This window comes from Lathamus discolor, chromosome 15 (assembly GCF_037157495.1).
Source record: "Lathamus discolor isolate bLatDis1 chromosome 15, bLatDis1.hap1, whole genome shotgun sequence".
Lineage (NCBI taxonomy): Eukaryota > Metazoa > Chordata > Aves > Psittaciformes > Psittacidae > Lathamus > Lathamus discolor.
The window spans coordinates 6,748,305-6,773,836 of NC_088898.1; the positions used below are offsets into that span (position 1 = coordinate 6,748,305).

At 39.3% G+C, this 25,532-nt stretch overlaps 1 protein-coding gene across 1 annotated transcript in view; it reads left to right on the forward strand.

Annotated features, from left to right (window-relative positions):
* CDK5RAP2 (CDK5 regulatory subunit associated protein 2) overlaps positions 1-25,532 on the forward strand; it is an 80,091-nt gene that overhangs the window by 14,041 nt on the left and 40,518 nt on the right. Inside the window, 11 exon segments of the mRNA XM_065696029.1 lie at positions 165-327; positions 1,683-1,736; positions 2,164-2,283; positions 2,874-2,966; positions 4,906-5,124; positions 10,527-10,697; positions 11,428-11,601; positions 17,299-17,396; positions 21,136-21,266; positions 22,826-22,941; positions 24,556-24,684. Of these exon segments, the coding sequence (XP_065552101.1) occupies positions 165-327; positions 1,683-1,736; positions 2,164-2,283; positions 2,874-2,966; positions 4,906-5,124; positions 10,527-10,697; positions 11,428-11,601; positions 17,299-17,396; positions 21,136-21,266; positions 22,826-22,941; positions 24,556-24,684 (1,468 nt within the window).

Here is a 25,532-nt window from a genome sequence, read left to right on the forward strand (position 1 = left end):
GTTACTTCACCTTTTCTGGTTTCTCTGGAGGGAAAAGAGGTTGTGAAAGTCCTCCCCAGAGTTTCACAAGTATTGTCTGGAGCCTTCACCTAGGGAAGTTGTCTGCAAGATTTGATACAATGGTGGTAGATGATGCAAGATTAATATTGATTTTATAATTTCAGACTTATAGAGCAACTGAATCTGTCACTGAAAACTAAAGAAGCTTTAATTCAACGCCTGGAAGAGGAAAAGGCTCAGAGTGGATCTTATGGTGGGAACTTATCCGCAGAAAAGATCAGAGAACTTACCAGTGCTTTGAGGCATGAAAAAGATAGTGAGATAGAGGTGAGGAAGCTGAGTGAACAGTTCTATGTGTTAAATCCCATGTGAAGGAGGATTTTAAAGGCTTTGTGCATGTCAGTATGTGAGTGACTTAAGCCAGTCTTTTAAAATATTCTTTTTCATGGTTGTTACCTCCCTCCCTTCTCTATTTCTGTAACATTCATTGGTGAGATTGTGGTTTGCTGGTCAACATTCATCCTTATTAGCCATGCTTACCATTCATTCAGTGAGAGGTCCTGTTTCCCCTTGACTTTGTGGCTGTGTTATAGATACTGTGCAATTGCTTTACAGAAGTATATATTAAAAAGAAAAATGCTAGATGTTAATCTATCCCTCAATAGATGCCACAGCTGCTAAAGAAGTTAAGAATGTGACTGGGGAGTTTGGTTTTGGGAACTATCTCTGCTGTTATGGTCTGGAGAAAAAGCTGTGGTAAGGGGGGTAGGCCTAAAACCCCTTCATGAAATAAAGGAAAAGTCTAATCTTTCATTTACAAAAGGTGCCAAGAGTTAGCCTTCTATTTCATCTGGCTCTTAAATAGGAAGTCAGATATCCTGAAAGCTGGCATGTAGATAGAGCTTTTAAGGCTTGTCTATCTTTGTTTTCCTCCAATGGTTATTCAAGCAGTAAATTAAAGCTGGCAGAATTAAGAAAGCAATCATGGAGGCTTCTCATGCTTCTAAGAAGTTTTCTTGCCTTTGGTTTTAGAAGTTAATATTGATCAGTACCTGCAGACCTTTGGTTTCTGTCGGGAACAGACAAGAGAACCTTGTATGATTGGACCAATGAGCAGAATTAAAAGTTTTCAGTTTTGGGTGGTCTTGCAATTAAATCAGTATTTGCAGGAAAAATCAGTATAATTATGCTGATTAAAATCTGCGGTTAAATCAGTATGTAGTAGGAAAAACTGCCCTGGTTTCCCAAGAGTATTTGTGTGATAAGGTGAAAACAGGGTCACCTTTAATCCTTTCATAGGAGGTGGACAGTGTTCACAAACCATGTAGGGAAAGCCCTCAGTAACATGGTGTAGTGGTGGTCTTGGCAGCCTTGAGGTAATAGTTGGACTTGATCATATAGGTCTTTTCCAACCTAGCTTGATTTTATGACAGACTGTGTGATCATTTTGGGATGCAGTATTGGAGAAAAACCCATGATGAATCACTTCACACAACTCTATTGTTTATATATAGTTTTAAAAATCGTATATAAATGTATATTCCTGCCAAAAGGCATATACTAAGGTGCTTTGCATTTCTTTTCTTCCCCAATGTTTTTAAGCTCATTTTGTCCAGTTTAATGTGTTACACTTGTGTTTAGACTGAATTTACTTGACTCTAACAGCTGTTTTGTTCTTATAGGCTATTAGAATGGAGCTTAAAAATGAGAGAAACTCCTTTGAAAAGAAGATTCAGGTAAGTTCTAGTTTTAGTTGTTTCCTTGATCACTTACAGTACATGTTAGGATCCCTTCTGTTATGCATTCATAGTTACAGAGAGGCCTTGACTCCAAAGGAAGCAAAGTCAAGTCTTCTGGTAAATTCTCTTTTGTGTTAGGTGACAGGAAGGCTCCTCTTGGTTTTGAAGCAATTCTTCATAAAGCTGATAGGTGCTTTCAATATCAGTATATTGAAGCTGATACTCATGGCCAGCTCATGAGATTAGGCTTCTTACATTGTATTCCAGGCACATCTTGAAGATGATGACTTGCATTTGGGATGATATTTAATGTTAGTAATCTAAGTAATAAGATATAAGAACTCTGAGAGAATGTACTTACTAATGTGCAGTTACAGTATCTCGTAGTGGGAAGTTAATGCAACTTTCACATAATCTAATTTAGTCACTTCAAGAAGAGCTACAAGAGAGAGAAAATGAGCTTGCTGTTGAAAAGAAGAATGGCTTGAAAAGGGATAAAACTATCCAAGGGCTAACTGTTGCATTGAAAGCGAAAGAAAAAGAGGTATGGTAGTTATGGTCTTGCTGAACTATCACTGGGAGAGGAATATGTGTGTTGTGTGTGGGGCAGGGGTTGGCTGTGTCTCACTGTAACCATTAGGAGGCTTCTAGTGAGTCCTTAATCACTGTTGTCATACCTGTAAGCAGCTCTGTTTATTTAGAGTTTTGGGTCTTGGACTTGAGGAGGAAGGAGAAAGTACTTAAAAAGTTTGATGAAAGATGTTTTCAGGTGCACATTGATTTTTATCAGCTCTGTGCACCACTTAAAAGGTAGGAGAAGTATTTTGTGATGTTGAGTAAGTGGAGCTGTCATAAAGACAGCTAAAATAGGAGAGGTCAGCATCAGCTGGAATTCAGATTTTGTTGAAGCATGGGAAATACATAACGTGAGTGATGGGCAGTGTAGTGAGTCCTGTATAAGAACCAGAACTTATTTATACAAGATTTATTATGATGTATTGGGTGGCTTTGTTTCCTGAAGTATTTGTTTAGTGTAGTTGGATGAATGGGTAATGAGGTGGGATAGCTATTACTGAATCACCGTCCCTTGGAAATAACTCTTTCTACATAGTATTCGTTATACTTTATTTAAAGAATGAGGAGCTTGGATCTGAAATTGAAGATCTAAATGCTTCACTGGCTAAGGCAAGAGAGGCCACTCACAAAGCGCATATGCAAAAATTCAAGGTAAGAAGTAAGCAGTTAATGTGGCTTCCCTCATCCCTGCTCCTCCCTTCTCTATAGTTCCCTGCAGCAAGTAGTGCTTTGTGTCTCTGAAAGCAGAGAAGTGGAAATATGAGTTTAAGATGTCTGATTTCTCTTACTTTGAAAAGTGTTCCCAAATCAAATAATTTAGAATCACAGAATGGTTTGGGTTGGGAAGGATCTTAAGATCATCCAGTTCCAACCCTCCTGCCATGGGTAGGGACACGTCACATTAGACCATGTCACCCAAGACTTCATCCAGCCTGGCCTTGAACACTGCCAGGCATGGAGCATTCACAGCGTCCTTGGGCACCCTGTTCCAGTGCCTCACCACCCTCACAAGGAAGAACTTCTTCCTTATATCTAACCTGAACTTCCCCTGTGTAAATTTGAGCCCATTTGAAGGACAGAGTGTTAAAATTTATCTGTTTCTTGAGCTTTTTCTTTTATAACAACTGAAAACTAAGGGAGAAATGTGCAAAACCAAAATGAGTTAAAAATAAAGGCACTAAGAGTTGTGGAGCTGAGATGGTATCAAGGTTGCTTTGTTGACCCTAAGAATCTTTTGTGTTTTGTACCAAAAAGTATGGTAACAACACATGCTTCAGGTTAGCAGAGTTGAACTGTCTATGAGGCACCTGTTTGGATTTATTTGTATAATAAATGTGAAACCACTATTTAAAAAAGAGTGGAATGTTACTTGTGAAATGTGATTTAGTAATGCTTTCCTGTGTGTGTAGGAGAAAGGACTTTATGATGATAAATTATGCATTATAAAGGTCTTAAAATGTAAACTGGGGGAAAGTAAGAATTTGACATTAAAGCAGACAACATAATGTCTCTTGTAATGGTTTCAAACTCATCTAAAACTAAGTCTGATAAAAGTACCTAATACAGATTAGAGGCAGTGATGAATCTTCCATGTTTGTGCATCCACTCTGAGCTCAGCAGGAATGGAAGAGGTTGATGTGCTTGTGTCTGGAGTACACACACCTAAAGCTTTTGTGACTGACTGCACTGTTTCTTGATGTCAGTCTAATGCGGTACTAATCTTTAGTTTTCACAGAGCACCTGCATTTCATCTAAAGCCATTTATTTCAGCCCAAATTTTAAGCATGCCCTATATAGAAAAGCAAATCCTGTTTCTTCTTCAGGTCATTTTGGCCTGGATGTGAATCTGTAGCTAACGTTTGGTTTTTCATACCAATGGAAGTCCTGCTTTGAAGTATTTCTCTAATTTTAATGCTTTTATTTTAATGAGAACTTGATTATTTTTGAAAAGTTCTAGGTTTAAAAAGTGTGCAACTAATCCCTCCTGTCCACAGAATCCATATTGCATGGTGGGTGACAGAGCAAGCCCTTCTCCTCATAACTCTGCTACTTAGCTACAAACTAGAGTTGAAGGCAGTTCTCTGTGAGTAGACCATGCTGCATAACCCACTACTCCTATCATGTGTGGTGAACTTTGAGGCCAGTTCTAACAGTATGTGATGGGGAAGAGCATAAATCAGATGTTACTTCATATAAAACAATATGCTTATGACTTGGTAACTTGTTGACTTAGTCTGGATTCAAACTGACCCAAAGTTTATGTAATAAGAGCTTTGGGAGCCAATAATAATAATATGATCTCACTTGCGCTATGGACTCCTTTGCAGGTCAACCTTTATCTAGTCCTTAGTTGTCTAAGGCTTTGTTATCCTGCAGTGGATGTCACTGAAAGTTGTGTTCCATTAGTTGAGAAGATGCTCAGTGTAACCTTTTCACTGTTGTGTAACTGTCACTCCACTGCATTTTTTGCACCACAGTTTTGAAGCACTGGAAAGAGGTGTGTGGGAGTGGGTTTGGACACAACAGGAGTGAAGATTTCCAGTCTCTACAAAATACCCATATAGAACTTGAATGCTGCTTTATGTTTCAGGGTGCTGCAGATTATCAAGCTCTCTTGATGGAAAAAGAGACCCTCTTAGCAGAGCTGCGCTCAGAAAACCTTACAAAGGATGCTGAGAATCATAAACTACAAAGGAGGATTAAAAGGACTGATCAAGAGCTCAATGATTTGAATTTAGAAAGAGAGAAAATGGAGAAGGAGCTGGATGAAGCACAACTACAGAAGAGCAGAAGTGACAAAACCATTAATGTTATTATCACTCTTTTCCTTTATTTCATAAAGTTTAAAAGTTGTTCAGCACTTTGAGCATGTCCTTCTCTAACAAATTGCGGGGTTTAATATGAGTAAATTCGAGAAATGCGTTTGCCTAAAGTCAGTATTCAAAAGAATGGCCAAGAAGATTGCCTGGCATGTAGTCTGCATTGAAAAATATGTTAAATATCGTTTCGATAGGCTTAGGTCCTAGAAAAAATCATTAGCCTTTGGAAGTGCTAAATGGTTACTGTTGGCTTCTGTCTGATGAGAGAATCTGAACATGCACAACAACGTACATTGTATATTTCTGCTGCATTTCTCTTGTTACATATCTCTACAATATCTTAAATCACACTACTTCAATTAAACTGTAAGTTCTAATGCAGAAGAGGAGCAAATAGCCAATAGTTGCAACCTTAAGCCAAACTTCAGCTTTTTTTTGTTATCACAGCAGGGTCACTGCAAAGGCTTTAATTTCAAAAGGCAATTTAATAATTTCTGCTTGTAAAATTCCCAAAGCAGAGGATTAGTTGATCACAATTTAACCTAAAAATGATGTGCTCTATCTGTTCATTAACTTTGCTTGCTTCATATTCCGTGTAGGTTTTTTTTACCTTGCTGTAGGCATTTAGATAAGTGCTTCTGCTCCCAGCATCGAAGTGAATGATCAGGTTCCTTTTCTTCCTTTGAAAAAGAGTGCACTTTCTGCTGAGAGGTTGCCATAAAACTCACCTTTCACTTCTTATCTCTTCATGTGGGTTTTTAACCAAAGCCTCCATTAGGGCAGCATTTCTCTAATGAGTGAGTCCTGCCTGCATGCAGAGTCTGGTCCTCTTCAGTTAGGGATTAGTCTCCTGCTTTATTAAATTACATAAAAGATTAAATGAGCTTGTCTTGTTTCGGCTCAATTCTTAAATTAAGGACCTTAATAAAGCAGATATGGGTGGAAGTTGCTGTTCCTGCAATCTCACTTGAAACCAGTAGAGGGGTCTCTTTACCTACAAACAAATTAGTTCCTCTCCCTCCTCCTGTCCCCAATTTAACTTGCATTTTGGGTTGATTGTCAACTGTGGTTAGGCTGCTGTCACAAAGTCTCTATCTTTGGTGTGCTTTGAAATTCCTTCAGGGTGTTGAGGTTAAGGAGAGAAAGAACAGATCGCTCCTGTCAGTAAAACAGCCACAAAGAACATGTTTTATTGATTTAAAGTATTTTATATGTAACTGTCTATGCTATTCAGAACTTTTTTCTGTCTTTCAGGGGAGTTAGGCTATAACTCTGAATAGCAAAGGCAGGAAAAATAGGGCTGAGTAGGGAGTTGCCAGGGGATTCAAAGTTACTTGTGTTACAGAAACCTATTTGCCTCCATTACATCCAAGGTTTTCATGTAAATGACTAATTCCTTGGGGAAAAGCATTCCTGCCAAAAGATGAGCAGTCTTATAAAAATTATATCCCTAACCTATTTCCTATTCCTTGTAGAACAGCTGCTTCAATTTCAAGAGTTGCCGGTACATTTGGATACAGCACCATTGCCTATGAAATGTTGCCCATTAAGTAGTAGCTATGTGGGAGGAAGAAAATATGCTGTGATATTTTGCTCTTTGACAAATAGAAAAGCACTTCAGTGATCGGCTGCAAACTTTTTATGAGACAGCCTTAAAAATTCAGTTCTATTTATACTCCAAGATACCTATTCATCAGTGTTTCTATTTTGTTAGAATAAAAGCAGCCTGAATGTGTGTAAACTGCAGAAAATGCCCTTGACATCCGTAATGAGCTGCTCTGTTGGCTCTTCACTCACTCACAGGGAAATTTTCAGTGACTTTTCAATACTGTAATTGGGATAACCCACATTTTTGCATATATCTATTAAAAAAAACTTGAAAACTTGAGTTCCAGAAAAAGTTCTTCTGCCCTGTTGTAAACCCAGTTTGGTTGGAGATGATTTGGGCGTTACTGTCCTGGAATGGAGGAAGGTTGAACTAACTTAAGACTGCTACATGTGAGCTTATCATACAAATCACAGACTGCGCCCAGTATCAGGACTGTCCTGGAGGAATGAGGGTAGATGTCTTTGGACAGCATCCCTGTCTCAGGGTGGGTGCCTGCACTGGCTTTTTATTAGGTTGACTTTAGAAGCAAAACCTCTTCCAGTTCTGTACTTGGCAGAAGCTGTTGTCAAGCATTGGTTCAGCATCACTTTATTCTCTTTGAAAACAGAAACTTGGGCATATATATTCTTACATCTGATTGATGAGGAACGGGCATAATCTCATCCTTAATGTTGCTTGTGTCCACCATGTTAGTGTCTCTGTAACAGAGATTCAGTGCTTCTTGATCAAAGAGTTTGTTCACATTTACATGAATAAACACTTCAAGTACCCATTCTCTCTCCAGGCCTAAGTGTAGACAATTAGAGTGTATTTACTAGGTATTCATATTTGATCAGTTGGTTGGGGAAATACAGAATAACTCATTAGGCAGAATTTATTATTTAGTCCTCCTGTAATAGTTAAGCCTGAGAGGGAGGTTTTGGAGCTTCACAACTCAATTATTCACCAAACTGTTTTCAATCTGACAAGGAGGGGGAGGCATCTGCTCTGGTCTTCTATATTAGAGTGTTTCACATTCATTTTCTTACTTCAGCTATCATTAATCATAGAAAAGTCTCTTGGGGAAAAAGGTTGGCAGAGGGAATTGCAAAGTTTATGCTTTAAGAGCTGTAGCTACTATATTATCCTTGCAACTCAATGTATAGAAACCAATAGATATTCTCCCAGACAATTTGAGTGGTCAATGAGTTCGAGCAACCTGCTATAGTGATGGATAGTTTTATGTGCTACAGAATTCCAGCTCATGCAAAGAAGATAATTTTCATTCTCAGCCCTTGCTTGTTTTGGGAAGGATTTAGGGAACTCTGGGGGCAGCAATAGTAGAAGCAAAGTAGCTGCAAATTGAATATCTCTTGCAGGCTGTTTTACTTACTCCACAATTGTATGCCTTGTCAGTCTACCTCTTTCCATAAACCTAGCCATAACTTACTTTGCTGCTCTCAAGGCAGAGGCATGCTTTCTGTACCTGACAAGCATTGTACACCAAGATGACTGAGAGTAGATGATAGGGGGTGTAGTACTGTTACTGCAACAGCATCTTTTCTATCTATGCATGTCTATCGTCATTCCTTCTTAAAGCTGTATATTGTTTTCATGAGAAGGCACAGAGTATTGGGCCCTTGAAGAGGTCAGAAGTGTTCCTTTGTAGTTACCTAACATGTAATGTGTTCACTTAAATCCTGTCAGTGATCTGATAGTATAAAAACAATGTAAAAACGGAAAGCCAAGGAGTGAACTTTGCAATGCAGTGACAGTTATAACACTGCAGCTGATCCTTTGCTTCCAGTCAACATGTTCTATGTGGATAGGCTTAGTGTGACCCCCTTGAAGAGCTCCATACCTTGAAGCCAAACTACAGACCTTGCACTGTTTCCAAGAGAGCTCTGTCATGTTCCAGTTTATAGGTAGTAGTTAGGAAGAAATAGAAACATATTTGAGAGTTTATGTATATAGACAAATCTGGGACCTGATTCTGCAAGTCTTCAGTTTTCTTAGTTAAGGAAGTAGTTATTTTGATCCTGAAAAAGATAACTTAATTACTTTTCAGAACTGAAGGTTTAAGCTTAATCATTGTCTGAATAACATTTGAGGGTTTTTTTGGGGAGCTATTAGGGATTTTTTAGCTGAATCCTGATAATGAAGCTAAAATGAAGCAAGTAAACCAAAGGCATCGTAAATGACGATTTGCATTTAATGTGCAAAATAAACAGAAGTAGAGCACTGAGTAGTAAAATTGATGTTAAGGATTTGATGTGAACCTGCATGAAGCAAGGTAATTAAGTCAAGAAAAGGACATAAAACAGTTTGTAAAGAGGTTACAATTAAAGTGTCACTAGTACTATTTCTTTGTACTTAGAATGGGAAGCAACTATTGAATTTGAAATCCCACTGGAGGTAAATGTAAAGTTTATAGGTGACTGCCATATGTGCAAACTATTTAAAGGGCTTATGGTACTTCACAAATGGGCCCTCTTTGGGAATAAAAAGCAAACATTTATTTGAAGGTGTAGGCTGCGTTACCTGGTTCTGTGTGTCTGAAGAGAAGTTTAGATAGGATAAAGTTTCCTCTAAGTTTTAATTATTTAACTTTAGACAGCAACTCCTTTGTTACAATTTCCTACTTCTCTTTTTGCACACATGCAGTAGATGCTCTGGATTTTCTTGTGGAGTAAGGGCTTGTACAGTGAGGCTCTTAGTATATATGCAAGTGAGGCTAGTGTATATGCAAGCTATGCCTCCTTCAGCTGACAGGGTTGAAGCTTCCAGCAAATCAGCAAAACAGTTTGAAGTGGCACAAATGGTGGTGGTGGGAGAGGAGGTGAAACAAGAAAAGCCAGTTCATAGGAAAGTGTAAGGAATAGGAATTGTTTGATGTTATTGCTTGGAATCCAAGGCTTTGTCAGGTGGTCAGGCTTTGAAACCCCATAGATAGCTACAGATGGTAGATTTTCAAGTGAAGTGGAACAGGATCTGCAGGAATGCAAAGGAGAAAACTGTAATAGTGGTGTGCTTCAAGTGTGCGACCTGTGAACTAGGAGGTACTTCTTTCTACATTGCAGTAGTCTTCATTGATCTGTACAGATCTTAGTCCTTTGGACTTGCTACTGCATACGGCTATGAAAGAGCTTGTTTCTGTCTTTTGGAGGCAAAATGGGCTTATGGGGAGCAAAGCTGTGGAGATTATGTGGTTAATCTTGGAGCTGCAGGAAGTAATTAACAGAGCCAGAATCAAGCTGCAGTTCTCTCCACAGCATCTAATCACAAGACTGACCTCAGTGGTCATTTGAAGTTTGTGCTCTTGCCAAAAGAAAATGTTTTAACATTTGTGACCTTTTGTTTGATGCAAAAGGAACTGGTAGTACAATGTTAGTGCAAGAATTTTCATGGTGTGATGAGAAAAAGAGCAAATGACAAACTGAATCACCCGTAGCCAATTTTCTCCTATTTCTAGTAAGGCAGTAAATTGACTCAGAAGCGGGTGTTCATTCTGACAGCGGCAACATGTACGTGCATGATATTCCTGATAGCCTTGGAGCCCAGTCATTCTGTACCAAAAGCATTTAAACAATAACAACCTGGAAGACAGTACTGACACCTCATCTAAAAGTTCTTTTTCATGCTGTGCTGATGCCAAGAGAAAGGGCCTGGATTAAATACACTTTCCAAACTCTTAAGTGATAGGAGGAGTTTAAAGCAATGGAAAGTTCAACTAATAATATGGGTTGTTAGGCTTAAACTTTTAAGAGTTGATTTGCTGAATATTCAGTTTCGCTTGTTTTGTAGGATCTTAGAAATCAACTGGAGAAATTACATGGTGAAATGACTGAGAAAGAGCAAGCGCTCGAACATCATTACAATATTCTTTTGAGTGAAAGTAATCAGAAGCTGCAGAGCCAAGAACTAGTTATCAAGCAGCTAACAGACAACGTCAGTCAAAAGGATCTACTGCTTCAGGTAGGTAGGCTTGAAATGAAAAGTAGAAAGTTATAATTTGGTTTCTGTATGAGAAATTAATACAAAATCACATTTGTATTTGGAATTACTATTGATTTGGATGAAATTCCTTCACTTTCTATAACACTGTATTTGCAGAATAGAGATATAATTATAGTGTGTGGCATTCAAAAAAATTTCTTGTTAGGGTTTTATGAAGCGTGTGGACAGAGGAGGAAGAAAGCTTTACTAATACTTAGTAGAGCTTTCACTGTTGTGGTAAGATACTTTAAAAGCTCTGAAATGCCTTTGATTGTCAGTTTATTGTGCAGAAACTGGGAGTTGAGGAATAGGTAGAGATACTGAAATATTTGATCTTCTTTTTTTGGAGCCTATTCAAAATGACGTGTAGAAAGGAGCTGCCTGAATGTTAATGGGCCCCTGCTCAGGGTTTCTTATAGCTGGAGATGTAACCCTGGAAAGTTCTGATGGTATTCAACCAGCAATGCAAAGAGTAATAGTTGAGGTTGCTCTCAACTTTATTTGGAGACCAAGGTACATACCTTGGCTTTTAATACTTGAAAGATTGGATTGCTGGATAAAGTTGGATCTTTTCTTGCTTCTGTTATGTTAAATTGAGCTCTTCCTTTGTGTGGTAAAAAACACGTGCCTGATCATTCTTGGATAGTCTCCTGAATTTTGCTTGTTTGCCTATTTTGCAATATAAAACTGTCTCGTTTTCTTCTGTTAGAAACTTGATGGAACAGTTAAAGAAAAGGATGTGGAATTGCAGGAGCTCCTGACTAAGTACAAGAACCTTCTGAGAGCCAACGAAGAACTTGAACTGAAAAATGAGGGCTTAGTAAAGGAAAAATGTGCTGCACAGTCTCAACAGTCAATCATCAAGATAGTCAGAGAGTTGGAGGTCAGTTTTTTTCATAACTGATAATTTGCAGATAAAGACCTTGACTTCAAAGTGAAGAGAATTTGGACTTTGGATTTGAAAGTGTGAACTCACATACATTGTAATTCACCGCTGTAAGGGGCTGGTTTTCCTTCATATCAGTACCATATCCAAATGTTCTGTATTACTATAAAGATAGCAATGGCTTTATTACCAATTGCTTCATATGATTTGTATAATTGTGATGGTATTGGTCTACCATCATAAAAATACATAATATTCTACTTGGAGGAGTTTATATGGCATCACCAAACTTACTAAAATAAGACAGGTACTGTTAAGTTTTTTAATCACTTGCTGACTCCATCAGTGCGTTACTTGTACAGATTATTGAAAATTGCTTTTGGAGATACATTTTTTTGTCTTTTTTTTGGTAGTGGTTGCAGCCTAATATATTAAGGTCTCCAAAAGCATCAGGCAAAGTAAAAAGGATTAGACTAGTACATACTATATATGTACTGTTATTTCATTTCTTTAGTAGTATCAGTCATGAATGAGATTTCCTCAACGAAGTTTAAAATGAAGTGAGCCAATAGTAAAGGAAACATAAGTGCTGTTTTGTGTCACATCCTGAACACACTAGTGGTGACCCATTTAATATGTTATGGGCACTATTATTAAACAAGGTAGGTGCGAGCACACATTGAGTCATGGGTTATATGACAAGCTCAGAGTAAAGGAGCTGCTGTGCTGTTGCCAGGGTACCAGAGCAGAGTATAGCAAAGTATGTATGTATATACATACAGAGAAAATAAAGTCTGTTACAGGCTGAGTAGAAATTCTAACTCTGTAAAACAAACTGCGGTGCATGCACATAACTTCTGTCCCAGAGGAGGATGGAAAATCGTGCAGAATCAGTGAAAATCAAACCCTAACTTTCCTCTGTACACCCAACTTCCAGTACAGGTGTGTAACCAGGGGAGAGAACAGGGGCAAGTGAAGCCCTGCATGATAATGACCCAGCACCCACCTTCTAATCACCACCTATTCTCTGTTGCTGGTTCACTTAGTGGCTGTGAACAATATCTAATCACAACCCATTGTCCTTGCAGCCCAAGCTCTGTATAAGATACCTCCCTAAGAACCTGCTTTGGCGTATTAAACAGGAGGTTTTGGACACATATTACCCAGAGCTCTGCTCTCATTGGCTGCTTTGGCCTCTAATGACTTTCCAGTGCTGCACCAACTCTCAACAAACGCTCAGCAGGATGCTCCCCACCAGAGAGAACAGAAACCAAGCTGCTCTGGCCTCACTGATCTTGAAAGTTGAAGAAACTGAATTGAGAGATGCAGAACTTTCTCGCTTTTCATCAGATCTTTTTGCTTTATTTGAATTTAATGATAGATTTTTAAAGCAACCGACATCCAAAGCTCTGCTGGGTGCCTTGGCCAGGCCAGGGAAGATAAATGACAGTTTCTAATTTGGGAGTGGATTCTTGAGCCGCTGTCACAAGCTGAAGAGAGAGCGTGCGAGGACACTGATAATTAGGGTAGTCATGCAGCTGCTGATTCTGACATCTATGAAGTCTTGGAATGAAATCTGTTTTATAGCTAAGAAATACAGAATTGCAAATAGACTCCATATAGTTTTGGAAACTAGTTGGTTTAGTGCTTAATGCTCTTCTCTCACAACCAATATTCCTTACAAAGCTCTTTTTGTTGAAGTATTTGTTAGGTAAATCTATTTGTAACACAGATTTTTAGCCCTCTGTGATTCCTTTTCTTACTGAGAAAAGCAGGGAAATTGAGCAAAGTGGCTCTTGCTCAGTCCTTGAGCTGGGTGCTGTTGTGTTGCAGGTGTATCTTGCACACAGTGATACTGCAGTATGGGGCCACACTGATAAGAGGTTTAATTCTAAATTGATTTCTCTATATCTCTTTAGATATATGACTCAGTGGCCTGTAACAATTTAAATCTTTATTAGCAGTTGTCTCAATTGTTGGTAGCCCATACAGAACATTTACTGCAGTACTAGAAGAAATGACCAAATTCTAGTACTGATAGATGGACGGATGCATCAATGATAAGGTGTAGGTGGTGGTCTTTCAATCATCATTCTCGAACCTTCAGAGATTTTGGAATGATCCTGCTGGTTGTTGTAAGCAGGAGAATATTCAGTGAGGCAACTGGATCTTCTTGTGACCTTGCCAATCACTTATTTATTATGGAGGTATAAACCTTTTACTTTTCTTACAATTTGAGAAACCTTTAATGAAAATAAGTTATGTTTTACACTTCTGCTGCTTAGCATTAATATTTCAGACTTAAATATAGACTTTAATGTGTTAGATTGCCTCCTTTCATGGGAATATAAATCTTTCACTGCAATATGGTCCTGGATGTCTTGCAGCTATCTCCTTTAACACATTTTCCCTCACACCATGTGTCAAGAGGTTTAATGTTTCATTAACTCCCACAGCATTACGGTCTATTTAAGTTACAGAGCTGCCTTATGTTTTGTGTACCGTTGGGGAGTTGATTGGAGTAATTCACTCCTACGCTTTATTTAGAAATGACAGTAATAATGTACAGGGGAAAAAAACTCCCATGTTCAGACTGTATCTCCTCATCCTTATTATTCATGACAGAGTCTGAAAAATCAAGAACACTTCTTTATGATTTTTGTAGCATCTACCTAGTTGGATGTAGAGTTTACTAATTTGTGTGTAGTCTGTGACATTTGGAATGAAACAGCTCATGTCTCCTGTTATGCAGGGGGAAAAAGAAGGAGGATTTCATAAACTTCCTGAGATTTTGGTGCAAATGTAGAACCAAATTAACCTGTGAATTCTCAAAGCAACACAGGAAGCCGGAGCATGATTCTATGCATGACACTGCTTTGATAATACAACAGCCACAGACCCTGAACAACTGGTGACAACCGTTATCTAATTTGTGTACCGTAAACTCTTCACAGTGACATTACTTTGCCAGTGCTTCAGAAAGAGCTTTTAATTAGGATATGGCTCTGTCGTGTCTTCAGTAATAATTGCAGAGCTTGTATCAGACATATGGAAGAGTTCACTGGAACTTTTAACAGGCTGTTAACCGACTAAATTAAGTCAAAAGATTTATTTCTTCCTGTGGCTTGCTACGTCATTGAGTGGTGTCGCTGTGATCAAACTTTTTCCTAGTTAAACTGCAATCTGTGTGTTTCATGTTCAGTGGCTGTTCTTGAAAGGCTCAGATTACAGCATCTTGATAAGACTCCTTCATTCAGGCTGTAAGATGTACTTTTTAATGTGGGGTTTCTGTGAGGTTTTCTGCTTAATGCATCAAAATGGATCTGGATCACTCGCCTGCATCACTTTGCCTCTGTATTCCTCAGCACTGAGTCAGCAGAAGGCCTTGCTGTGTGCTCCTCCTTTCAGTGTCTAGATAATAAACTTGATATGAATTGTAGAATGGTTTGGGTTGGAAAGGACCTTAAGATCATTCAGTTCCAACCCCCTGCCATGGGCAGGGACACTTTACACTAGACCATGTTGCCCAAGGCTCTGTCCAACCTGGCCTTGAACACTGCCAGGGATGGAGCACTTACCACTCCTTCAGGCACCCTGTGCCAGGGCCTTATCACCCTCACAGGGAAGAACTTCTTCCTTGTATCTAACTTGAACTTCCCTCTGTTTCAGTTTGAACCCATCACCCCTTGTCTTATCTCTACAGTCCCTGACGAAGAATCAGCATCCTTGTAGCACCCTTCAGATATTGGAAGGCTGCTCTGAGCTCTCCACGCAGCCTTTGCACTTCACATGTAGGACAGTACGTAATATACCAATTTCACTAGAAACATTTGTTAGAATTCCAGCTACCAGTAGGAATGACGGGGGTTTAACAGGATCCACATGCACAAAGGCAAGGTCAGAGTCTGTAGCGTTAGGTGGTGGAAGGTACTTGCTCCGCAGTAGGATCTGACACGTAGCAAGAGTTTGATCCAAACCTGATTACACTTGCAGAATATTATTTACCATATTTGCCAGCATACGGTGAAATCTGAGTATAAATAATGAAAAGTAAACAACAGTTGTCCTTGCTTTTGTGCTGTTTGCTTTGCAGAATACTGATTTTTCCCAAATTAGCGGAGTCTTTGCATCATTAGTGTGATTTAACAAGGTTTTATTGGAGCTGGGTTTTTGTTGCAATCCCTTCCTTAGGAATTGCAGTTGGAGTAATAACAGCTGCTTCACACTCCTGGGTGTAGATTTCTTCCTCGTTAATGATCTGCTCACTAATGATTTAGTATCTCTCGAGAGTTTCCTTAGCTGAGATTCCACCTGAACTGTGGCACTTCTTTGTTCTTCCTTTCAGCTTTCAGTCAAAAGAGAAAAGTGAGAGAAGCAAAACTATTCTTCAGACACAGGCAGAATATAGGTGCCTGACATTAATACAGCTAAATTTTCTATAGCTATCCCAGTATTTTCTCTTCTGAGATATCTTTCTTAGGTATTTTATGTAATAAATGCAAGCAAATACTCCATTAAATAGCTGCATTTTTTGTCTCCCGCTGGAAAAGGGAACGTGTCGTTGTTTTGGAGTGAAAAGATCTTGGGGAAATCAGTGGTTCCTTACTGAGAATGGAGCACGAGTGTCTGGATTTATTCACATAATAATAATATACTGTCTGTGAGCAAGACTGCAGGTAAACAATTGTCTTTTCTTTGCACAAATAAAGCAGCAGCTTGCAGTGACCCAGCTGAGCGTGCTGAAAGCTGACTCAACGAGTGGATCTGACACGTTCATCCTTTATTTGTCGGCTCGATACAGTCCTTTTTGTTCAGAAATGGAACAGAATTTGCAGGAACCCTTCCTTCAAAGAAAGCCAGTTTTATCCAGAACACAGACAGAACTGTTAGGACAATGTTCTAAAGTGTGTGCTTGGAGCTTGGCTTTGTCTGCTTTCCCTTCTCTCCCTTCTCCTGCAAGGTTGTTCCTGCTTTTTTGAGTTGTAAACTGGAAGTAAGGATGCTTGGGTTGGGGGGTTTCTTTTTAGACTGCAGCGAGAGTTGGGCTGGTTCAGCCTGGAGAAGGCTTCTTAAGGGGGGACCTTAGAGCAGCTCCAGTGCCTAAAGGGGCTACAGGAAACCTGGAGAGGGGCTTGGGACAAGGGCCTGTAGGGACAGGACAAGGGGGAATGGGTTTAACCTGCCAGAGGGGAGACTGAGCTGAGCTCTTAGGCAGAAGCTCTTCCCTGTGAGGGTGCTGAGGCGCTGGCACAGGGTGCCCAGAGAAGCTGTGGCTGCCCCATCCCTGGCAGTGTTCAAGGCCAGGTTGGACACAGGGGCTTGGAGCATGCTGCTCTAGTGGAAGGTGTCCCTGCCTGCAGCAGGGGTTGGAATTGGATGGGCTTCAAGATCCCTTCCAGCACAAAGCAGTCTGGGATTCTGTGACTGTGATAAAAATGTTGAACCACTGTTTGGATCTGTGACTCATAATAAGGAAATAGTGAAACAGTATTTTCCTCCTTTAATAATAGTTGGTTTTAAGTATCATGAACAGTTTCCAGGTTCAGGTTAGGCTTTGTAGGTGAACAGTCCTGTTCAGCAGATTTGAATTGTACTTATTTCACATTTTCTTCAGGACACAGGTACACACAGAGTTGTAGACATGCAAACGTAAAACTGACACTGTAAGCTTTGTATGTTCTTGTTTTAATCTAGGAAAATAAAGAAGCTGAATATGAGAAGCTGATGCTTGCTTTAAGAAAAGAACAAAATATTTATTCTACGCTAGTGAAGACCTTCAAAGAGTCGGATAGGTGAGTACTGTTTCTATTGTGGTGGCTAATCTAAACTCAAAGGGCAAAAGGCAGAAGTCTGTACCTGTCAGCTGTTTGTAAGGCATAAATGAGCTGCAAAAGAGAAATATTTGTGTAAGTGAGGTTCTGTTATGTAAATTACCTGAATATTCCTGAAAATATTTGTATTTGGATTGAAATCTCAGACGAGCCACATTTCCATTTAGCTACCAAAGCAAATAGCTTAGGTTTTCAGGAGTCAGCTGCGTTGGAATATAGGGGGAAAAAGCAAGTCACAGTGAACTTTTGGGTGCTGGATGATTTCTCGTGTTTTACTCCTGAAATACAGATAACGTGTATCTTAAATGTGACACTGTGAGGATTTTGGTGAGAACATAAGCCAGTAAGATTTCTTTAACCAGAAGGTTAAACAAAACAGAGTAATTGAAGATTGCTTAGTATGCCTTCAATGTAAGGCATTCAGAAGTATGGCAGAGGAAGTGTTTTTCAACCTTTGAGAATCAAAGAAGACAACCTTTTAGAAAGGAGTCTGTGGCCTACTTTGTAGCCTATTATTGCTTGGCAGCTGAGGAGGACATGTTAGGGTAAAATAAAGACAATTCTTAGCCTTTAGGAAAAATAAATATGAGTGTTTTAGATAAAAAAATTACTTTTATGATTACAAATAACCTGGTATTGACAGTGTTTAGAGAGCTGGCTCTTGTCTCTCCCTGCCTGAAAGCAATGGCTTGTACCTGCCAGCTTTGTGGGGATATGCGTTTGTATTTTGCAGTTGGTTTATAGTCCACTACAGTTTGGAAACCATCAAATGAATAGCACTAGAGTGGATGAGATCCGGTGTTTGAATTAAGCACATTAATTATAATGCCAACTTGTGCTTGGGCGCAGCTTGGAAGCTGTTCCAAGTACCAGAGTCTTTTTCCTTAGAAATAGTGATAGAAGTCAGATTATGGGTTCAAACTGAAACAGAGGGAAGTTCAAGTTAGATACAAGGAAGAAGTTCTTCCCTGTGAGGGTGATAAGGCCCTGGCACAGGGTGCCTGAAGGAGTGGTAAGTGCTCCATCCCTGGCAGTGTTCAAGGCCAGGTTGGACAGAGCCTTGGGCAACATGGTCTAGTGTAAAGTGTCCCTGCCCATGGCAGGGGGTTGGAACTGGATGATCTTAAGGTCCTTTCCAACCCAAACCAGTCTGGGATTCTATGATTCTGTGATTGTGGACTTTATTTCTTCTTTCTGGGAAAAGAGCCAATATATTTTGTGACTTTTCTGTTGAACAGTCCCCAAATGAAGGAACAAGTCAGATGTTTTTAATGTCTTATAAGGAAGGTGGGACCTGACTTTGAAATGTGTTCTGTGGGTAAGGTGGTTGTCAACACTTCAGAGTGATGACAACAAAATAATATAGCTCTGATACTAGTTTTTCTTCGAATACCTTTCAAATGAGGAAAATGATAACTGTCGTTATAATCATTAGGGTAATAGGAGTTTTGCAATTAACTTCTGTAGAATTAAGAGCAGGATCATTAGTTTTGTTTTCTTGCCGTTGAGTTATAGGATGCACAGAGCAGCGATTTGCAGAGGATGTGCAGTGATTCAGCAGCAGAGCTGAAAGCTGGAGGCAGGTTGTCTTACGTCTCCTCCTCATAGTTTTGTGGGCTGAGGTGTGCTGTTAATCCCATCAAGGAAGAGTTGACCCCCCCAGAGTTCTGGGTAGTTGATAAACAAGCCCTGCAGATAAATTCCACTTCCTCATTTGTGTAATTGCCATCAGCAGTGCCACGGATTTTAGGCAAACATCTGTTTTCTTGCTGACATATCTTCTTTTAGGCGTTATTTATTTTAAGGAACCTGGATGGTTATTTTTCAAACTAAGCTACTGGATGTCAGGACCAAGACATTTTGTGTCTCTTCAAGCGGGAAATAAATGCTTTCTCTTATAAAACCTTTAGCTCATGAAAAGGAGGAAATGTGCTTACTTAGCTTCTTGTAATGTGTGGGGTTAGTTTGATTCTTAATTTTTTGCTGAGCATTTAAGAGAGCTCTCTCTTCAAAGATCCTCTTGAAGGAGGGAGGATTGGTTAAAGCAGTAGTTTCTTGTGCTGGAAACACTGATACCAGTCATGTCAGAAGACAGACTGAGGCTTTTCAGACATACTGCCTGTTAATTAATGTGTTTTTACAATATGCTGTTATTTTCACATGAGTACGATGTGCTGGATGTTACTGTAGAGTCTCCTCTAAGATGGATTTAAATCTGTTGTAAAGATTTCTGAATTCTCTGGCATTTAGTGCTGTGGATTTGACAGCAGCTTAATTTATCTTCAAGCAGTGAGGTTCTGAGTGAAGTAAATAATACAATGAGTTCAGTAACACTGAATTTGTTACTAAATCCACTTTATTTCATATTGCAATTTCAGTTTTTAGTGTATTTAAGTCTTTTTAGGGACTGATCAGAACTGAATTGGTATTCTTTTGGGGGAAGATACAGCAAGGGGCAGCCAGAGGTGCTGACACTGAGGACAGTGGCTGATGCTCAAGTAAGAGCCTTAGTGCCCACTTTGCAATGAAGCTGCTTAAAGAATTATTTTACCTTAACAAATTATAATCTGTAAATTTTGGCATTGGCACCCTCTTGAGATAATTAAGATTATTTAGACCTTAAAAAGTCCTTTTACAGCCTGTTGGATAAATGAAGGAATAAAACAGTTGTGTCTGGGTCATGTTTTCAATGAAACACGATCTTTTCATTTTTATCTTAAATGGAGCGTTAGATTGTATAGTATAGTATGGGAAGGGAACAAAGTTTCCATGGTCACCACATTGTGGAATGCGCAGAGCCATCAGTATTATGTGATAATGATATTTTTGGGCATTGTCGTGGTTTAAACCCAGAGCCACGCAGCCCTCGCTCACTCCCCCCCTTCCTCCCCCCGCTGCCAGAGGGATGGGGAGGAGAATCAGAAGAATGTGAGTCCCACGGGTTGAGATAAGAGCAGCCCAGTAACTAAGGTATAACACAAACCACTGCTGCTACCACCAATAATAATAATGATAAGGGAAATAACAAGGGAAGAGAATACAACCGCTTACCACTCACCGACCGATACCCAGCCTGACCCGAGCAGTGATCTCGTTCTTCTGGGTAACTGCCCCCTGTTTTACACCCTGGGCATGACGTGCTGTGGTATGGAATACCTCTTTGGCTAGTTTGGGTCAGGTGTCCTGTCTCTGCTTCCTCACGCCTTCCACTCCTCCCTGGCAGAGCATGAGACTCACAAAGTCCTTGGTCAGAGTAAACATGACCTAATAACAACTGAAAACATTGGTGTTATCAGTGCTGTTCCCAGGCCGAAAGTCAAAACCAAAGCACTGCACCAGCTACTAAGGGGAAGAATGACTGCTACTGCTGAACCCAGGACTTTTCAGAAGTTAGCAATTGTGATTTACCTTAAATAGAATTACACAGCACTTGGCTGGTGGAATATATCTGTTGAAGCTGACATAGAAGCAGTACAGCTCCAAACAGCAAGATAAGGTCATACATGTAAACTTTTAATCTCATCTTTCAATATAGAGATTTGTTTGTGCCTATGTATCAAAATGCTGTGTGATAAAAAACAGTGATGGCTTAATGTGAAACAGGCTCTGTGTGGAAGAGCCTATGTATAAAACATGCTGAGATCCACAACAAAATGTTTTAAATTGAATATTGAAGATTGTTTTTTCTCTGTTTCTTTAGTATAAATAGCTTGCAAATGGAACTGAACAACATTTTCATGTTGAGAAAGCAGCTAGAAGAAGCTGTTTTAGATAATCGGAATCTCCAGAAGATCTTGGAAGATCAGATTAAGGACATTAAAACCCGACAAGGTCTGTAAACAGCAGCTGATCCCTTTACTTGATCTGCTTGCACAAAACTGGTTTTATTACAGTTTTCTGTGATGGAGAAGAAACGTTTGAGAGAAGAAAAAGGTGGGAAAAGACTTTTGTGCAGCTTTATATACTGAAAATTACGTGGAGGATTTGTAACAGAATGTCTTTGAGCAATCAGGGTATATACAGAGGGACAGCTTTGCTCTTTCTGTGCAGCAAATGTTAGTAATTCCATGGCAATTCTACTGCAGTGATCGTTTCAAGCTGCCTACAATTTTGCACCCATAGAATTTGCTGTTTTCTGCAGAAGTCAGAGATTCCTGCCTTTAAGTGAAGCTGTGGCCATGGGATCACTTTCTGGCTATGGAATGTAATTATTTCACAACACTTGGTAAAGAGCTCGTCTCAGGAAATGGCTGAACTCCTCCTACCTGAAGTGCTTCCAGAGAAAGAAGAAGTAGCCAGAGGTTTTACTTTGTAACTCATAAATAGTAGAGCTTTTAAATATATCTTATCTTCTGGCTTTTTTATTGCACTTCTTTGGATGTGTTTTTAGTATATACTTAGATATAGAAAAGAGTAATTGAAGTGGACATAGTTAAATATAGTTTACTGCATCTGTACAGAGGTATCTGTTTTATTCATGAGGGGATATATAAATAACAGTAGAGCCTGTTCAATTACCCCTTTCAACTTAGATTTTCAATTTTAGCATCACTCTCTTGACAGCTGTGCTAGGTGACAAAAGGTAAGCTTCTGCTGTTGCAGTTTCCAGTCTCAGCAGCGCAGAGATGATGAACTAGGGTAGGCAAAAGGGTCTTGGGGATACTCCTGGCTTCCCAGAGCAGTTGTGCGGAGGGTGAGGCTTATAGGAATAAAAGCTCTGAACATTAGGAGTCATTTGTGAAGCTCTGGGTCTTTGCAGCAGCCACGGGGTCAGTGTCAGAGGTGGGAAGAGGATTTGGATGTCTCCTCTGTCCTAATTTAAATGCGCTTTCTCTCTATGTAATGAGATATATTTATAGAATTAGCTGTCATCTATAGTGTAAATGAACAGGTGTTTATTGAAACATAACAAATTCCTGCAGTTAGAGAGGAAATGAATAGGTAACTGTGCTCAATTCAATTAATGCAATCTTTTGACCCCAAAGCAAACTCAGTTCAGTAACTTTGTCTAACCTGGCTTTTCGCCTTGAGACCTCGTGTTTGTGTTTATGAAAAGATGATTAAACCAGAATAACTATTCGTGCCTTCCTGCTCCTCCCTAAAAATTATTCCTAATTGTAATGCTAAATATGCAAATTATAATTCAGAACTCGTCCTGATAACCACAGAAAATAGAGCCTGTCTGTGTGTCAGCGGCACAAAGAGATATGAGGGCAAAATCTGTTCGATTAAACAGAAAGCTTATTTTGGGGTTTAAAGCATTTTAACTGGCCTCCCACAGACTTTACTAGTTGGTTCTTATTTGAAAAGTCCTGTCTTTGCATTTGATGCTGTGTTTCTCTGCAAATAAGAGTTTCTGAAATAATTCCTATCCTTGGTTATTTTGACAGATGAAACACTTTCTTTCTGTGGCGATCAAACATCTTATATGAGTATCTGTTTAAGAGAGCAAGATCATTTATGCCCACAGATAGACCATCTGTCTCTTGAAGAACTTAAGGAAAAGGTATTGATCTCGTGTATTATTTACTGTTTCTAATGGCTTAATTCTGCTTCTTTTAGAGTCTGTGTATCTCTCTCAAAAAGGTTTATTTAGGTACGGTTGGGTAGTCCTGAAAGGATTTGAAGTTTTCATCTCTGTGGTTTGTGATCCGCCTTTTAAGAACTATTTAGTCTTTGTTCCACCACATGAGCTTCAGAATCAGCTGAAAGATAGCTGGCTTGCTGCAAAGGTTTTATGATAGACACTTGGATTAAAGTTGTTTCAGACTCAGTACCGTATTTTAGTGATCATGAAGTACCTCCAAAGAGAGGTTTGTGCATTAAGAATCCTATGACATGTATTTCATGCACCTTTAAATCATGAAAGTGTTAGTGGTGTCTATAATTTCTACTTCTCTATAGCATACTCCATCCCAGGATTTGCAAGTCTTTTGGTAAATATGGCATGTTATAAAATAACGATGAGGTAAGTTAATGTTCTCTCCATTCTACATAAGGAGATCTGAAATTCACAAGGATTAAATGTGCAGACCATTGTCAGCCAGTAAATCAGTATTGCAGTTCAGAAACTTGTTACTTATCCTGTGCAGTGCCCTCCAATCCATGCACCCATTTATGATGAAGAATTACTTTGACTATGGTTGTTCAAGAGTGAACATAAATCAAGTTTTACATTTCTTGTGGCCAGCTGAACTGTAGGCAGGCATTCAGAATCTGGGGGTGGGTAATCGAAGGGAAGAAGTTTGCCTTACACTGAACAGGTTTCAATAAACAGAGCCCCAGATTGTGTCCCAGTCCCCTTCTGGGGTTATACCACTTTTGTCTCTGAACATATTCCCTTCAGTACATTCAGGGATGCTGATTAGCAGAAGAGTTTATGGTTTATAAACCATTTCTTACTTGAAAAAAGGTTTCTATGCTCGAAAGCTGGTCTGTTTTCCCAAATATTTCACTTGGTCTAATAAAGACATTCCACTTTCTTCTGCAGATGTTGTCTTCTGCCTTGGCAGTGTTCAAGGCCAGGTTGGATGAGGCTTGGAGCAACCTGGTTTAGTCTGAGGTGTCCCTGTCCATTGCAGGGGCGTTGGAACTAGGTGATCTTAAGGTCCCTTCTAACCCGAACCATTCAGTATTCTTGATATGAGTCTACATTACTCTGTGACAGTAATGTCTGTTCAACCAGCTTTGAACATGGTTGTCCTGTGAAACTGCTCAGAATTATAGTGGTTAATAAAGGGTGTTTGAGATAAAACAGGGCTGTTTTTGAATGCTGCTATTTCCCTGTAATGCTGCTTTCTCTTGCACTAAAATGTTTCTTTTCAAATCAGCTTGTTGGTTTGAGGTGCCCTCGGGTTTCTTCTTGCTGCTGAGTTGTGGAACATAGTACCTCAACTTAATAACATGGTTGGAAACTATGGCCTTACAAGTTAAGATTTCTTGAACTCAGAAATACATTACCATGTTTTCATACTTAAGGAGATTGCCTTATGAGCAGGTATAGAAACTCAGGCTTCCTAACTCTGCAGTTTAGATTTAGCTGGAAATTTATATATCATGATTTGGTATCATAGTAGTATGGATGTTACCAGTTCTGTTTGTTCTTCCTTTGATTATTTAGGTTGCTGACCTTCTCTTGATGGTTAAGGATCTGCAGTCAATTAATCAAGAACTTAAGAAAAAGCAGCTTGGACTTTGTACAACAGACTCTAAAGGGACGGAAGCATTGAAAATACTAAACCACAGTGAGGTAGGTTTTCTCTATTAAAGCAGTGAATCTGACTCTTACATCTGATACACCTTGTGGAGTCGTTTACATCAGTACAAAATGAGTGTAAACCCCTCAGGCCTTGCTAATGCCTTATAATAGCTTCTGAAATTAATGATGTAAGCGACTTTAAGATGTTAGCACAACAGAGAGTGAGCTCAATACAAGTGTTCCGTGATGTGTCAGGTTAATTTTAAGGAAACTAAATACACATGGAAATATTACTTGGGGGTGTGATATATTCATTTTATCAATTGAAAGGGGAGGAAATAGTTAAGTTGACAAAGAAAGCAGTATCTTGTATAATATCTTAGTTATTATTGAAAGTCTGCTTGTCTACTGTTCAAGAGTCATTCTGATGCTGTCTGGTTCTGTTCATATCTCCTCTGCATCTACAAAACAAGAGTTCACTGTAGCCAAAAAAGAGAGAAGAGCACTTCAGGTCACTCAGATACTTGGCTGTTCCTCCATATAGAGTATAGAAGTATACGGAGAAGTGGCCAGAATGTGGTAGATTGCTGAGAGGTGCAAGGAAATAATCATTGCTGGGTGTTTCATTCATTAGCCCAAAACTAAGACTTGTTTTAGCTGTAGGGAAGAAGATGTCTTGACAAAATACTTTCAGTGAGAAGCATTTTGGGTCCTGGATTGCTGGGTGTGAATGGAGAAGGAGGCTCTGGTAGATTGTAGTGAACCTTCTAGCCTCTAGTCACAAAATACTCGTGCTTTTTCAGTTTGAAGCCATGGTGGTGCCACCTTTAATTGAAATATGTTTTAAATTATAGATTGACCTTTAGAGATGCCATAGCTTTTATCAAAATAATGAATTA